This window comes from Sylvia atricapilla, chromosome 26 (assembly GCF_009819655.1).
Source record: "Sylvia atricapilla isolate bSylAtr1 chromosome 26, bSylAtr1.pri, whole genome shotgun sequence".
Lineage (NCBI taxonomy): Eukaryota > Metazoa > Chordata > Aves > Passeriformes > Sylviidae > Sylvia > Sylvia atricapilla.
This window is the reverse complement of record NC_089165.1, coordinates 2,042,500-2,058,469: the sequence shown is the minus strand read 5'-3', so window position 1 is coordinate 2,058,469 and position 15,970 is coordinate 2,042,500. Positions and strand designations below refer to the sequence as shown.

The following is a 15,970-nucleotide window of genomic DNA, read 5'->3' as shown; positions in this document are numbered from 1 at the left end:
CAGGAGATCCCAGGAGATCCCAGGAGATCCCAGGAGACCTGAGGGCATTTAAGGACATGGCATCACTTGAGGTCACCTTGCTGTGCCTCAGGGGGGACACCAAGAAGGACTTTGCTGGAGCAGGGATTTCCCATTCCATAGTCCACATCACACTTTCGATAGTCCATATACCATACTCCATATTCCACATTCCACATCCCATATTCCACAGTCCACACTCCACATCCCACATTCCATAGTCCATATTCCATATTCCACATTCCATATTCCACAATCCACATTCCATATTTCCCATTCCCCATTCCACCTTCCACATGCCATGTTCCATGTTCCACATTCCACAATCCACGTTCCATATTCCACATCCCACATCCCACATCCCACATTCCCCATTCCCCATGCCATATCCCACATTCCCCATTCCCCATTCCCCATTCCCCATTCCCCATGCCATATCCCACATTCCCCATTCCAGCAGTGCCCAAGCTGCGCTCTGAGCAGACTTTGGGGTGATTTCTTGGCTCCTTGGCACATCCCAGCCTCCCTCCAGGGCAGCTCTGGACTCTGGGAGTCAGGGCTGGACAAGCTGCTGGGTGCTCCTAAACCAACTCCACGCCCCCAGCGCCAACAATAATCCCATTTTTGCTGGAGAAGGGATGCAAGCCCTGTGTGCCAGCTCCCTGCAGTGCCCAGGGCTGCCTTACCCCCTTGTCGATGGTGTTGGTTTGGCAGATGGTGCCCTCGGCCGCGGGGATGCTGTTGGTGATGCAGCGGTTGCTTTTGCTCAGACACCACAGCTCACTGCACACTTCCTGCAAAGAGGGAGATTTGGGGACAGGCAGGGGCAGGGAGGAGAGGAGAGACAAAGAAACAAAACCCAGATCAGGATTTGTTTGTGCCAGGGGCAGCGTCACACCCGGGAGGCACCGGCTGGGCGGGGCACGGGGACAGGGGACAGGGGACACGGGGACACGGAGTGTCTTCAGCACGGTGGGGGAAACACGAGATCAGATCAGTCACCCCAAGGCACTGACAGCTGTCCCCCTGCTCCGGGCTCAGCCTGAGCACTTGTGGGATTCCCTGGATGTGGAGGTTCCTCAGGCTCAGGGGGCACAGCCAGCCCATGCCACAGGGGACCTCTCCTGTGTCACCTCTCCTTGGTGACACTTGAGCTAATCCCACTGTCCTCTCCTCTCTTCCCAGGGCTGAGGGATGTCCCCAGTTTGGCATCTGTGCAGTGGAGCCGTTCCTGGCTCCTGCCATGAGCATCCCAAAGCCAGGTGGATCCAGAGCTGCCTCTGTGGGAACCTCGGGCTCCTGCGAGCATCCACAGCTCAGCTGGAGATGTCCCTGCCCACAGTGTGACCACTGGGGTGCTGGCCACCTCCAGCCAGCCCAGGAATCCCAAAGATTCCTCTGGAATTTTTAGAGCTGGTTTTTGAAGGATCAAAATAATGCCAGCTCCCGAGCCAGCCCTTCAGAGCTGGGCGCCTCTCGGTGTCTGCCCAGTGCAGTTGTGTCCACTGGGTGACTCCAGACTTCTTTCCAGGAGGTTTCCTGAGCCACAGATTCTGAGCTTCTGCCCACCCTGACCTCTTAGACCTCCAGCAAACAAAAATCTCCCCTTGTCTGTCACAGAACCCACCCAAAAGTGAAATCACAAAGTCCGGGCCCTTTCCAGCCCCTCAGTCCTCCAGGATGGACTTCAGCATCTGAAAACTGCAAAGCAACTCCTAAAATCTCATTTCCTGAGTTTCCTGCCAGGTCCCCATCCTGCTCCTGTTCCTACTGGAATAACCTATGGAAAACTTCCTGCATTTCAGGAGTAGCTTGCCATGCCTGAGGTTATCCAGGAAATGTTAAACAGGTTCCCAGTGACAGAAACCATCCTGAGATGGGAGCAGGGCCTGAGCTGCCACTGCCAACGTCATGGAATCATGGAATTCACCTTGGAAAAGCCCTTAGGATCATCAAGTCCAACCATCAACCCTGCACTGCCACTACTAAGCCATGTCCCCAAGTGCCACAGACACATGGGTTTGGACAATTCCAGGGATGGGGACTCCACCACTGCCCTGGGCTCCCAACGCCTGTCTCACCCTTTCAGTGAAAAATTTTTCCTAATAACCAATCTAAACCCGCCCTGGAGCACCTTGGGGCCATTTCCTCTTGTCCTGTCACTTGTCACCTGGGAGAAAACTGAGCCCCTCTGGCTGTCCCCTCCTGTCAGGGAGTTGTGCAGAGCCACCAGGTCCCCCCTGAGCCTCTTTTTCTGCAGGCTGAGCCCCTTTCCAGCTCCCTCAGCCTCTCCTGGGGCTCCAGCCCCTTCCCAGCTCTGTTCTCTTCCCTGGACACACTCCAGCCCCTCAGTGTCCTTCTTGTCAGGAAGGGCCCAAAACTGTCCCCAGGACCTGAGCCACCTCAGCAGTGCCAGCACAGGGGACAGTCCCTTCCTTGCTGGTCCTGCAGGTCACACCATTCTGACACGAGCCAGGATGTCCTGGGCTTTCTTGGTCACCTGGGCACACTCTGGCACAGTGACCATCAGCCTCCTTCTGTGTCAGGAGCAGTGGCCCAGCAGACAGCTCTGGCAGCCTGTCCCCAGTGAGGTGACAACCCATTCCTCACCCCCCAACCTTCCAGCCCTGCATTCCTGCCCCCAGAGCAGGATGAGCTGGGGATTGCTCTGTTTGCCCCTGGGGCTGGCAGAGCAGAGCACCCCAGGGAGAGCTGGCAAAGGGAATTTGGCTCCCAGCTCCCGTGCCCCAGCCCAGCTGCACATGGCTTTAAGCAGGGAAAGGAGAGGGTCTTTCCCCTCTCCAGGCACCCACCCCTCTGTGCTGCTCTGGCAGAGCCACAGTGACCACAGGGAAGCAGGAGCCCCTTCTCCCTGCACCAAGGGCCTCCTGGTGACCTCCCAGCTCCAGTCATAGAATCACAGATTGGTTTGGGTTGGAAAGGACCTTAAAGATCTCCTGTTCCAACCCCAGACACCTTCATTAGACAAGGTTGCTCCAAGGCTGATCCAGCCTGGTCTGGATCCCTCTCCATCCTCACTGCACCCATCAGTCACCCCCTGGCCTGGCCTGGAGGAAGGGATGCTGCCCTGCTGGCTCCTTCCCTCTGGAATTTGTTTCCAGGGGCACAGGAGGGGTGGGCTCACACATTGACCACCCAGATTTCCCTGCACACAATCGAGCCTTGGTGCCCTTTGGGTTTCTCCCAAACCACGACAGGGCTGGAGGGGTCACCCAGGGACACCTTTTGTGACCCTTGGATATATACAGGAAGTGTCTGCCTGGGCTAAAAATCAACTGGGAGATGGGGGAAGTTCCCATTCCCTGCCTCTGGCTCAGCTGAGCAGGGACACAGGCCCCAGTGGGTGGCACCTGACATGGGGACACCATGACCACGTTCTTTGGGGTCAGACTGCTCCTGCTGCATCTGCCCCATGCCCAGCAGGCTCTGGGCCCCTGGGCCATGTTCAAGGCACCAACTTTGCCCTTTTGTCACCAGGATGAGCTGGTGGCACCGGCAGCAGCTGGGGCAGGGTTGGACCCTCCCTCACAGTGACAGCCTGGGTGACACCAGGGCACTCCCACAGCAGAGCTGGGCTGGGCTTTGCACAGAGACACAGAAACTAAACCCTGAGCTGATGTGTTTGCTCCTTCACAGCTTTCCAGGGCATGGACTGGAGCAGGGAAAGACCTCTGAGATCACTCAGTGCTGTTTTGTAATGACCCCCAGATTTTCAGCCAGCCCAGAGTGCCACATCCAGGCCTTCCTCAGACACCTCCAGGGACAGGGACTCCAAACCTCCCTGGGCAGCCCCTGCCAATCCCTGACCACCCTTTCCATGGAGAAATGTGCCCCTGCTGCCTGTGCATCCCACTGCTGCCTCCTCTGTTTTCCCTAGAAGAACGTGGATACTTTAAGGAGCTCAAGCAGCCCTCCCATGCAGATGTTCCTTCAGCACTCTGTGCAGATCCATGGCAATGTTTGGGATATTGAGAACAGCAAAGGGCCAGACTCAGATCCGGGAAAACTCTTTTCTCCTGGAGCAGCCTTTCCTGTCAGTGCTTTTCTGGGATCAAGAACCAGGGGATGGCAGGGAAGTGGCAAGGAGGGGAGTTAGGTGGGCAGCAACCTCCAGCACACCCCTCACCTCACCTGGGACAGACTTTTCCTGAGCTTATATCAGCAGCACAGTGACTTCTGGTAAGGATTATGAAAAATAAGTCCTTATTCAAAGAGAAGGGAGCCTGGACGAGAGGGATCTTGGGGACCAGCAGCAGCCAAGGAAGAGGCAAGAAATCTCTTGCCGTGGGATTGATCTGACCCAAACTGAGCTGGGATCAACATTTATGGATGGGACACCCCGTCCTGTGTGCTGTCCCAGGGAAGCACAGCATGGAGCTCACTGGGAACACAGCAGTGCCCCGGGTTTGGAGCAGGACAGGATGTGGGCAGCAGGGACAGCCCCATGTGATGTCTTAAGTTTTATCTTTCATGTGTTTCAGGTGCTGGGCTGCCCAGGGGATCAGCTCTGAGCTCACAGTCGGTGTCACTCAGCTCTGCACACAGCAGGAACACAAAACAAATCCTTGTCCTGCTGCACACCAAGGACAACTTTCAGCCCAAAAGCCCAAACAGGGGTGGGCTGGAGGGAGGAACAAGAAGCATGGGACCTCACAACCTGAAGCTTGAATTGCACAGTTAAACCCCTACATGCAAATGGACCAAAACTTATAGAAAAATGTGAGACCTTGTGACCATTTGTCCATTTTGTGACCATTTTGGGCTCATCTTGGGTGTAGCCCTGATCAGGCCCTGCCTGCCCTAAAGCCTTTCAATAAACCCCTGCTTCATTCTCTGGCTCTGTCCACTCTCTGTTCCAGGTCAGCCTTCCCAAGGCATCACATGGACCCTTCCTCCCCCCTCCCCTCCTCCAGCCCTGGGACCCCGTGGATATAAAGCAGGAAGGCTCTCTACCCCGTATTTACACTGGCGGGATTTGACTCCGTACTGGAAGCGGCACTGCTCGTCGGCATCGTAGGCTTGGCCCGGGGCCACCGTGGGGTAGATGAAATCCTGCCTGGGAGGAGCGTTGTTCAGGCACAGTCCCATCCCGGAGCTGCAAGCAGACAGGGACAATCAGAGCTCAGAAAGGCTGAGGGCAGAGAGCACCTGAGGTGGGGATCAGAGCTGCAGAGCTGAGCTTGGCGGCTTGAGGGGCAAATCTGGGTCTGCTCTGGGCATGAAAAGGTGCTCTGAAATCCTTCCAGCTGTGTGCTCTGGGCTGGGAAGCACATCCTGGTTCCAGGGTAACTCTGGAAGTATTGATCTGAGGGTTTGTAGAATGCTGGAATATCCTGAGCTGGGAGGGACCCTGAGGGATCATCAATCCAACCCCTGTCCCTGCCCAGACACCCAACAATCCCACCCTGAGCATCCCTGAGAGCCTTGTCCAAACCCTCCTGGAGCTCTGGCACCTTGGGGCTGGGACCATTCCCTGGGGAGCCTGGGCAGTGCCCCAGCACCCTCGGGGGGAAGAACCTTTCCCTGAGCTCCAGCCCAGCCCTGGCACAGCTCCAGCTGCTCTGCAGGCTGCTGCCAGCCCCTGGTTGTCCCCATGGCAGAGCGCAGGGGTGTGCCCAGGCAGGTGTGCCCGGCACCCTCAGGTGGGCACAGGGTGGGCAGAGGGGCTGCTCCCCTCCCCAGCTGTGAAGCCCCAGATGAGAACAACCAGAGCCTCCCTCTCCAAGCCGATCTCCTGCTTGCCAGAGCTTTGTAGGATCATCCAAATCCGGCCAGAAACGCCTTTCCCTCCCCTTTCCTCGCTGCTCTCTGAGCTCCCCCTAAATCAAGGTGGCTGTCATCACCCCCAGCCCCACACCCTGCACACACCAGGTCCCACTGGAGGCTCCTGGAGCCCGGGGTGGCCAGCACGGAGCACCAGGAGTGGGATGAACTCTCCATCCTCCCCCAGGCCTGCCAGGAGCTCGGGGTCAGCAGAGGACGAGGCAGGCGGGCTGTGCCACGTGCCTCACTGCCTGCAGGTCACCAGCCTGGGGACAGGCCTGGCTGTGGCCAAGCTGCAGCTGCCACCTGTGGGATTTGTGGGATTTGCTGCCCAACCACGAGGTTTGGCCAGGCCTCACAGGACAGAGGGAGCCCCTCAGGAGGAGCCCTGCCTGCTCCTCGGGCAGCCTTCCAGGAGCTGAGCTCTGCTGTTCAGACTCCCTGGGGGCTTCCCTCCACACTGACCCCACACTCCTGCTGCTTCCAGTCACCCCTCAAGCCCTGCCCTGTCTCCTTCCTTTAGGAAGTGCCATTGTCCTGCAAAAAACCTCGCCAAAATGGATCCTTTGGGATTGCTTTGGGATGGAAGCCCAGGGGCTCCCTGAACCCTGCACGAGGGTTTGGTTCAGGCAAGGTGGCAGCCTTGAAACTCTGGGATTTAGGAGCCTAAATCGTGATTTGGGTTGGGAAGGACCTTAAAACTCATCTCATCCCACTCCCTGCCATGGGCAGGGACACATTCCACTGTCCCAGGCTGCTCCAAGCCCTGTCCAGCCCGGCCTTGGGCACTGTCAGGGATCCAGGGACAGCCACAGTTTCTTTGGGCAGCCTGTGCCAGGGCCTCTCCACCTTCACAACAAAGAAATTCCTCCTGACATCCAATCTAAACTGCTCTCTTTTAGTTTTCATCCATCCCCCCTTGTCCTGTCCCTTCTCCTGGATCCTAAAGGTGCTCTGTAAGAAAAAGAAAGCCAAAATCTTTGCCCTGCTTTGCTCATTCCCACTAAAAACTCCTCCTCATTGCCTGGAGAAAGTGCCTGCACCAAGCAGACCCAGTCCTGTCCCCAGACCCTCCTTCCCCACACACCAACCCTTCTCCGCAGCTCCTGGCTGAGCTTCAGAACCAGCCAAATGCCTCCAGCGGGGACTGATCTATTTGTGAAGTTTCTGGATGTGAGAAACCCAAATAAAACTCTCCCAGCCACAAAATAAATGGCTTAAGGTGAAGGAAAACCCCTGGGAAGTCTGAAGGAAGGGAAGAAGGTGGCTCTGGGGACAGGATGAGGTGCTGGGACACAAGACAGGAGGCGCTGGGGGGATGTGGGGCCTTTGCTTTGGCTTTACCGCGGACTGGGGGAGGCTGGCGGAAGGGCAGGGAAGGGTGGGTTCCTTACTCCAGGAAGCTGGTGATGTAATCCCTGCTGCAGGTGGACCACACGAAGGGGTTGGTCTTCATGGTGATGTGAGCAGCCATCAGCTTGGCCGTCTCCTGCCCCCGCGAGCCGCAGCTGTTGCCCACCCCGTCGTGGTTCATGCCGAACCTGGAGGCAGCAGGGCACAAAGAGAGGAGCTCAGGGGGGCTCTGGCAGCCCCGGGGAGGGTCTCCAGCCCCTGCTGGCGGCACAGGGACAGCCGCACTCACGTGTGGCCGATCTCGTGGGCGATGGTGAAGGCGGTGGCCAGCCCGATGTCCTCGTTGATGCTGCAGCTCCGCTCCCGCTCGCACATCCCACCCACGGGCGCCAGGCCTGGGCAGGGGACACAGCTGTCACACAGGGCCACCGCCGAGGGGACACGGCGGGCTTTGGGTGTGGGGACTGAACAGACAGAGGGCTTTCATGACATTGCAATAAGCTGACGTAGGCAGGGGTTTGAGACAGGGCTGAATTTTAGGCTGTGAAATATTTGGAGTGTAGAAAGTTTTTGAGCTGTATAGAACATAGATGTGATATATATATTATATACGCATAAATATTAATAGATATAAGTATACAAAATTAAATAAAATATATTAAATGATATAATGCAATATACTATATATAATATAGTATATATATAGTATATACAATATACTATATATAATATAATATATAATATAATATATAATATACAATATATAATATATAATATACAATATATAATATATAATTTATAGTATATATAACATATATGTTTATATATTTATAGTATATATAATATATACTATAAATATATATTATATATATATACACTATAAATTATATATATTTATAGTTATATATTTATAGTATATATATAACATATATACTATATAATTTATAATATATAATAGATGTATAATATGTGTATATAGTATTATAGAGATTGTATAATTATTGTTATATGTAGTATGTAAATATAAAATATATTAAAACCCTGCAAATATATATAAAGACATATTTATATATTTATATATAAATATTTATTTATTTATATAAAAATATAAAACAAGCAACTATTGTATGCTGTAAGGTGCACGTGTAGAGTTTGTTGATTGGCTTGAGTAGATGCTTGTAAGCTTTTAGCATCAGCCTATTGGCTAAAAAACTTTTTAAAGGCCTTGGAACAAAGAGAACTTTGGGTTTTGTTGTTATGGTGTGAGTTTCACATCTTTTATGTGTCTACCTTCACTGAGGCTGATAATGAAATAAAAAACTCGTGGAATGCCTCTCAGTCGCCCCATCCCATTGTCAGAGATTAGATCCAACACTTGGGGACGGCCTGATGTGCTCCATGCTCTGTAACTGAGCACAACCAGCTCCTTCTCTCCATTGCACTGGGCTTGGGGATGGACTCAGGGACATGGTCACTCGGCACTGATGGTAAACTAACAGTGACAGCCTCAGAAATGCTAATGAAGGGTCAAAATCCTCTGAATTTTGTACCCAAACGGTGCAGAGGGAAGCAGACCTTGGCACAACCCTGCTGGGGGAATCTCAGATGGGCTGCACCAGCCCTGGGGCATCCAAACCTGGCCAGGGATGGCTGAGCAAGCCAGGATCCAACCTTGGCTCTGCCTGGCACCCCCCAGGAATCCAGCATGGCTCATTTGGAGGAGTGGATGATGCTGAAATTCCCTGAATTGTGACAGAAAATTCGCTTTGCCCACCCTCCACCAGCACAAACTGTGCCCTGGGTCAGGGAAGGGGCTGGCTGTGCCTTGGAAGGATTTGAGCCATCCCAGCACCCCCAGCCTCCCTCCCAGGCTGCTCCTCTGCAGCCACACCGGGTCCAAAATCCAGAGCTCTCCCCTTTGCACTGCAGGATTCAGGGCAGAAATCCCTCCGTGCCTGCTCCGGCTACAGCAGGGTGAGACAAATGAGCCAGAGAGGGCTGCAGGCTCTGGCTGTGCCTCGCTGTCCCTGGACAGCCATCACAAAACACAGCATTTCTCCCTGCTCAGCCAGGAATGCTCCAGCAGGCCACAGACCAGCCCTAATTGTCAGTGGTTCTTAATCATCAGGCTGGAGCTGGCCCAGGGATGGAGCAGAGCAGAGTTCCAGGGCCCAGCCAGCCCCAGGGCTGCTGCTTCAGCCTTCACAGAGGGGCTGGAAAACTCTGGTCTGCTCCTGGCCCTGCTGCTGGTGCTGGGGCAGGAGCTTCTCCTTCACTGGGAAGGGGAATGGAACAGTTGGGAAAGGGTGACACAGCTGGAAAGGGATGGCACAGCTGGGAAAGGGGATGGTACAGCTGGAAAGGGGATGGTACAGCTGGAAAGGATGGCACAGCTGGAAAGGGTGGCACAGCTGGAAATGGGATGGTACAGCTGGAAAGGGGATGGTACAGGTGGAAAAGGATGGCACAGCTGGAAAGGGTGGCACAGCTGGGAAAGGATGGCACAGCTGGAAAGGGGATGGTACAGGTGGAAAGTGGGTGGCACAGCCCACCCTCATCACATTCCCAAAGTTCTGTGTGCTGCTGAGGCTGTGTCAGTTGTACTCACCCAGGGTGCCACAGGGCTTGTTCTTGTAGATGCAGATGTCATACCTGTGGAGGAGAGAAGGCAGCGTTACGGCATTTCTGATTTGGGGGGTTTTTCATTTCGCTGATGTGTTCACATCCAAACCACTCCAAACCAGCCCGTGGAACATCTCTGGGAGAGAAAGTACCAATGGTGACAGAGAGGACAACTCTCACTTTGCCCAGGCTGAGATTCCCTGAGGGTTTTAATAACATCTCCTGTCCTTTAACTCTGGGGCAGAGCTGAGGTTTGGTTTTGATGAAATGTGGTGGTAGAGCATGAGCAGGGAAGGGAATGGAGCAGGGAAGGGGCTGGAGCCCCAGGAGGGGCTGAGGGAGCTGGAAAGGGGCTCAGCCTGGAGAAAGGGAGGCTCAGGGGGGACCTGGTGGCTCTGCACAACTCCCTGACAGGAGGGGACAGCCAGAGGGGTCAGGCTCTGCTCCCAGGGAACAGGGACAGGAGCAGAGGGAACGGCCTCAGGCTGGGCCAAGGGAGGTTTAAATCAGATTTTAGGGAAAATTTCTTCATGGAAAGGATTATCAGGCATGGGAACAGGCTGCCCAGGGCAGTGGTGGAGTCGCCGCTCCTGGAGGTGTTAAAAACATGAGCAGATGTGACACTTCAGGATGTGGTTTAGTGAGCAAGAGGATTCAGTCAAAGGTTAGGCTTGATGATCTTGGAGGCCTTTTCCAACCTTAACGATCCATAAATCAGCTGGGACGAGGTTATTCCAGACCTGGAGCTCTTTGGGTTTGGGTGGGTCCAGCTCTGCTCCCCAGCACTCCCAGGGGCATCGGGCACAGGGGGAAGGGGACAGGGCCAAGCCCTGCTCTGTTAGCTCAGGTCTCTGGCAGGAAATGTTATCAATCGAACAGAGAAACACAGAATCTCAGCATGGCTCAGGTTGGAAAAGACTTTAAAAATCATCTCATTCCACCCCCTGCCATGGCAGGGACACTTTCCACTATCCCAGGGTGCTCCAAACCCTGTCCAGCCTGGCCTTGGACACTGCCAGGGATGGGGCATATGAAATTCTGATTAAAAACAAAATAAAAATAAGGAAAACATTTCAGTTTGGACACATGTTCTATTTCAAACCCCACTGTGGTTTCGTGAAAACGCTCAAGTGATTTTTTTAATCTATTTTTTTTTTTCAGTTCAGTTCTTTACTGAGAATTTTCCAAACAAATCTAGTCTGGGTTGATTCAAGGTGACTCTTCCCTCTGTTCCTGGCCTCGACTTCCAGCCATTACATGAAGGAATCCACTGTTTGCACATCGTTAGCTGAGTACAAGGAAAGCTAAAACAAGGAGAGCAAAAACCTCCTCCGGATGAAAACGCAGCGTCCTCAAAATGGGAAGAAGTGGCAGCTCCAAATGAGACCCGTTTGGGTTAGAGAGGGAATCTTCTCATTTCCTTGCAAAGATGAACACTTGGGGTTTGCAAATCTGGGCTGAGAACTGGGTGTGGTGGGGGTAACTGGGGGATTGGGGACAACTGGGCTGGGCCACCCCGGAGCCAGGCTGGGCTTGCACGGAGGATTGTGACCCCAGAATAGGTTTGGGGACACGCAGGGGGTGACGATTGTGACCCCCAGAGCGGGTTTGGGGACACCAGCACCGCTGTCCCCACTGACCCCTCGGGGATGACGGTGGGCGGTGAGAAGTGGCAGCACACGAGGGGTTAAGTGTGACACATTCCCGGGGATGGCTCCTGTCCCTTTGGCCCCTGGCACTCTCTGCAAGTGCCCAAACCTCTCCCCTCCTCTCGGCAGGAAACCGAGCGAGTGCAAAACATTTGTTGCTTTGTTTTGAGCGAAAGCCTTTAAAGCCTTCGGAGGCTCTGCTTTGACACGTCCCTGCAGGAGAAAAAAAGCCCCGAGCTCAGCAAGATCTTATCGGGACACCGGGAATTTATTGGGGCCGGATGCGCCGGGCGCTGTCCAGGCTCAGCGAGCGGCTCCGGGCTGGCTCAAACATCTGGAGGGAGGATGGAGAGCTCGGAGCCGGCGTTTGCATCCCACACGTGGAGGGAGGGCAGGAAAAAGCTGCAGCCCCCTCGGGAGGGGGAAAATCTGGGGCTGAGGGGCCTTTTTGTCTCATCCATGGGAAGTTCCAGGATTTTCTCGCGCTGGAGCTGGAGCAGGAGAGCAGCGCCGGGGCTCCCCTCTCCAGCACTTTAATTTCCTGACTTCCCTCTGCTCTGCAGGAGAGGGGGGAAAGGCACAAAATGATGTTGGGTTTGCCTTTGGCCCCACCCAGGGGGTTTGGCCTCTGCCCAAGCAGGGATTAGTGGGCACTGGAGGGACAGTCCTGGGGAGTTCAGCACTCCCTGTGCCCTCCACCGCTCCTGCAGCCTGTGGCCTTCTGCTGCTCTGCCATTCCTGCCACTGTCCCTGTCATCCTCTCTGTGTCCTCCTTCCTTCTGGCTGTCCATCATCCATCCATCCATCCATCCCTCCATCCATCCATCCATCCATCCATCCATCCATCCATCCCTCCATCCATCCATCCATCCATCCATCCATCCATCCATCCATCCATCCATCCCTCCATCCATCCATCATCCCTCCATCCATCCATCCCTCCAACCCTCCATCCATCCATCCCTCCATTAATTCATATCCATCCATCCATCCATCCATCCATCCATCCATCCATCCATCCATCCCTCCATTAATTCATATCCATCCATCCATCCATCCATCCATCCATCCATCCCTCCATCCATCCCTCCATCCATCCCTCCATCCATCCATCCATCCATCCATCCATCCATCCATCCCTCCCCTCCCACACCTCTGCTGCCCCAGGCTCGGGCACACATCAGTTCTGATGGTTTTTTGTTGTCCTGCATGTGGCAGCTCAGAGCCCTTCACACAGATCTCGGGGTCTGAGCCAGCATCCAGGTCCCTCTGCTGACCTCCCCTGCTGTGACAGGGGCACAGGGACACCGGCAGGGCAGGGCTGTTCCGAGGATACAACTCATCCCAACAAAAATATGCTGATCCCCATCCTGAGCTGGCTGGAGCCAGTCACTGTCCTGAGATCCTGCTGGAATCCTCTCCTCCTTTCCAATCAGAGGCTGTCAGGGCTCTTCATCCCAGCAGGAAGCTCCAGGATTCCAGAGTGGCCTCCCACATGGGCCCAACTTTGCAGAAATGTCCCGTGGCTGTAAACCGAGCCATGAGAGCCCAGCAAGGAGCAAGGGAAAACTGGAGAGTGACAACAAACTGGAGTGGGGACTGATAATGAACTGGAGTGGAGATTGATAATGAACTGGAGTGGGGATTGATAATGAACTGGAGTGGAGACTGATAATGAACTGGAGTGGAGATTGATAACGAACTGGAGTGGAGACTGATAATGAACTGGAGTGGAGATTGATAACGAACTGGAGTGGAGACTGATAACACCGGAGTGCAGGGTGGTAAACTGAACTAGAGGATAAATAACCACTTGAAGTGCACAAATCTGCATGCAGTGAGAGTCAGGAAGCCCTGGATGAGCCCCTGGACACACCTGGGGCCAGGTGTCCCCCAGGGGCAGCGCTCACCTGGTGATGAGCACGGCGGTGTCGTGGTTGGCGATGCCGTTCTCCGGGATGGCGTTCCCGTTGCCGTTCCTGTTCACGATGGATTTCTGCCACTTGCAGAAGCTGTCCAGGGATTTCCCAGCGTGGTGGTTGATCTCCAGCGTGGGCTGCAATGGAAGAAACAGGAGAGTGTGTTCCCAGAAAAGCTGTGGTGGGAAGGCACCGACACCACTCCAGACACCCCCAATTCCTCATGGGAGCCATGGGAAAGCAAGAAAAGTGGGATTTTAGGAGAAATGAAGCTGCTTAAACCTCCCTAAAGTCACCTTATCATGGAAAAAATCGGATTCCCAGAGGTGTCCTTAGCCCAGTCCTCAGGGGACATTGGGAGGATGTGCAGCACTGGGGGAATTCCTGGGAGTGACACCCAGGGGAGACACACAGCTCCTGAAGTGCAGACACAGGACGGGCTCAGCAAAGCCCAGCTTACCTGATCCTCGGTGAGCAGGATCAGCCGGGTCACCAGGATATTGACAATATTGCCCAGACTCGAGTCCTGGAAAAGTTTGGCAACCTGACCTCCAAGAAACAAGAAAAGAGGAGTCTTAAAAATGAGCTCTGTGGCCGGGCGAGCTGGGGAGGGCTGGGCACTGCTGGGAATCGGGGCCGGGGTCTGAACACGACATTTTTGGAAAGCAGGGATGCGAATGGGACTCCACGCCACCACTCGAGCAGCAAAATCCCCCAAACCACGGCCAGAGCTCGTTGTCTCAGAGCAGTGAAGCCAAAACCCCGGAGCCCAGGTGGGGCAGCCCCCAGTGCTGTGGCATTTTGTGCAGCCCCGGGGATGGAGATTTGCAGAGGGGAGAGCACAGCATCCCCCAGGAATGTGCCGCCACACAGAGGCGGGTGTTTGGGGTGTTTCGGAGCAGATGAAACGCTTCCCAGCCGGGATTGTTTGAAAAATCTGGCGTCGGCTTTAGAAATGCAAAGCGTGAAAAGCGATCCTGCGGAGGACGGGACAAAGAGCCGTCACAGAGGGGCTTTCAGAGGCTTGATGGAGAACTTCCAAGCCCAGCTCACCTCACGGGAGGACCGAGCGCGGCCAATTGAGGCTGTTAAAGCATCTCAGGCTGGTACCCTGCCGCCAGCAGTGCCCCAGAGCAGCATCACACCTCGGGGGGGATTTCTGCCTCCCCTCTCGCTGCTCAGCCCCCAAGCGTGAGAGCTCCCCGTCCTTATGCTTTCCCATGTGTTTCTCAGCTTGCCCGGCCGCATTTGCAATGCTAATTCGAGCTGAGAGATGCTGTTCAAAGACAGGCTTTTGTTCTCACAGCCCGGGGTCAGACAGGCCAGAGTTTACCTCTCCAGCTCCCACTGCTCAGCAGCAGCAGCCTGGCAGGATTTTTGACCCCCAAAGCCTCGCTCTGAGCCTTGGGGAGAAGCCGCTGGAACAGATCCGATATCCCCACCGGGTACGGGAAACATCTCCTTTTCCCGACACGGACATTTGATTGAGCAGGAATTCTCCCCCAGCCCGAGGGGCTCCTGGTGCGGGTATAACACTTACAATATTCATGATGGCCAGGATGTACTGCTCGATGTCCCTGCGGCCGTGGTAGCCCACCATCATCTTGTCAGCCACCACCAGGGTCTCCACGTAGCGCTCGGTGCTCACCGACCTCTTGAGGGGCAGCTGTCCCCGCTGGCTGTGGTTGCCCGAGGGCTTCAGAGGGGAGGGTTTCAGCGTCCTCAGCCACCAGTGCCGCCCCTTCCAGGGCTTCTCGTCTGCAGGAGGAGGGAATGGCATGGTTCGGATGCTCTCGGGCACAGCTCCCGGCTCCCAGGGGTGAGCGGTGGGTTTGAGGGGAGGAAAGGTCATGAGGAAGCTGCGCCAGGGGAAGTTCAGGTGAGATGTCACAAAAGAATTCTTCACTGAAAGAGTGATTGGGCACCGGAATGGTCTGTCCAGGGAGGTGGCGTTTAAATCATCCCTTGGAAGTGTTTAAAAAAAGCCTGGATGTGGCTCTGAGTGCCGGGGTTTAGGTGATGAAGAGGTGTTGGGTCATGGGTTGGACTAGATGGTCTTAAAGGTCTTTTCTAACCTAGTTCGTTCTGTGATTCGGTGATTTGTGCACCACGTGTGGACCCAGAAAATGTCCCCAAGTCAGTGCAGGGCTGTGTCAGCCCTGCTGGCATCTCCTGTCCCCTCCTGTCCCCTCCTGCCCAGCAGATCTGTGCCCAGCCCCCTGCAGCCCCAAGCCCCCGGGCTGCCCTGCCCTGTCCTGTGCCCCAGGGTGGCTTTAGAGGCTGCACAGCCACAACGTGAGAATGAAGCCCTTGCAGACCCTTTCCTCTTTCCTTGTCCTGCCAGGACCTGGATCTAGAACTTGGTTTTTCCACCACAGGAAGGGCTGTGGCCTCTGCAGCAGCAGCTTTGTGGGACTTTGCTTCAGGTGCTGCTGACCCGAGCCTGGGGATGTCCCCAGCAGAGCCATCAAAGTCCCCACCTGGAGACCACCACAGCTCAGGAGAGGTGACTGGGAGACTCCAGCCCTGCTCCTGCCCTGCCAGCAGATCCAGCTGGATCCCTTCCCCTGCTCTGAGGCTGCATCATCACATCCAGTGAGGCTGGGACCGTGGGCAGACCTCAGG

At 54.9% G+C, this 15,970-nt stretch overlaps 1 protein-coding gene across 1 annotated transcript in view; it reads right to left on the bottom strand.

Annotated features, from left to right (window-relative positions):
• ADAMTS10 (ADAM metallopeptidase with thrombospondin type 1 motif 10) overlaps positions 1 to 15,970 on the bottom strand; it is a 63,281-nt gene that overhangs the window by 21,064 nt on the left and 26,247 nt on the right. Inside the window, exons 5-12 of the mRNA XM_066336340.1 lie at positions 14,886 to 15,103; positions 13,806 to 13,889; positions 13,337 to 13,482; positions 9,764 to 9,807; positions 7,445 to 7,550; positions 7,197 to 7,343; positions 4,993 to 5,134; positions 705 to 812 (exon numbers count right to left, since the gene is read on the bottom strand). Coding sequence (XP_066192437.1) covers positions 705 to 812; positions 4,993 to 5,134; positions 7,197 to 7,343; positions 7,445 to 7,550; positions 9,764 to 9,807; positions 13,337 to 13,482; positions 13,806 to 13,889; positions 14,886 to 15,103 — 995 coding nt within the window. The remainder of the gene's footprint in view (positions 1 to 704; positions 813 to 4,992; positions 5,135 to 7,196; positions 7,344 to 7,444; positions 7,551 to 9,763; positions 9,808 to 13,336; positions 13,483 to 13,805; positions 13,890 to 14,885; positions 15,104 to 15,970) is intronic.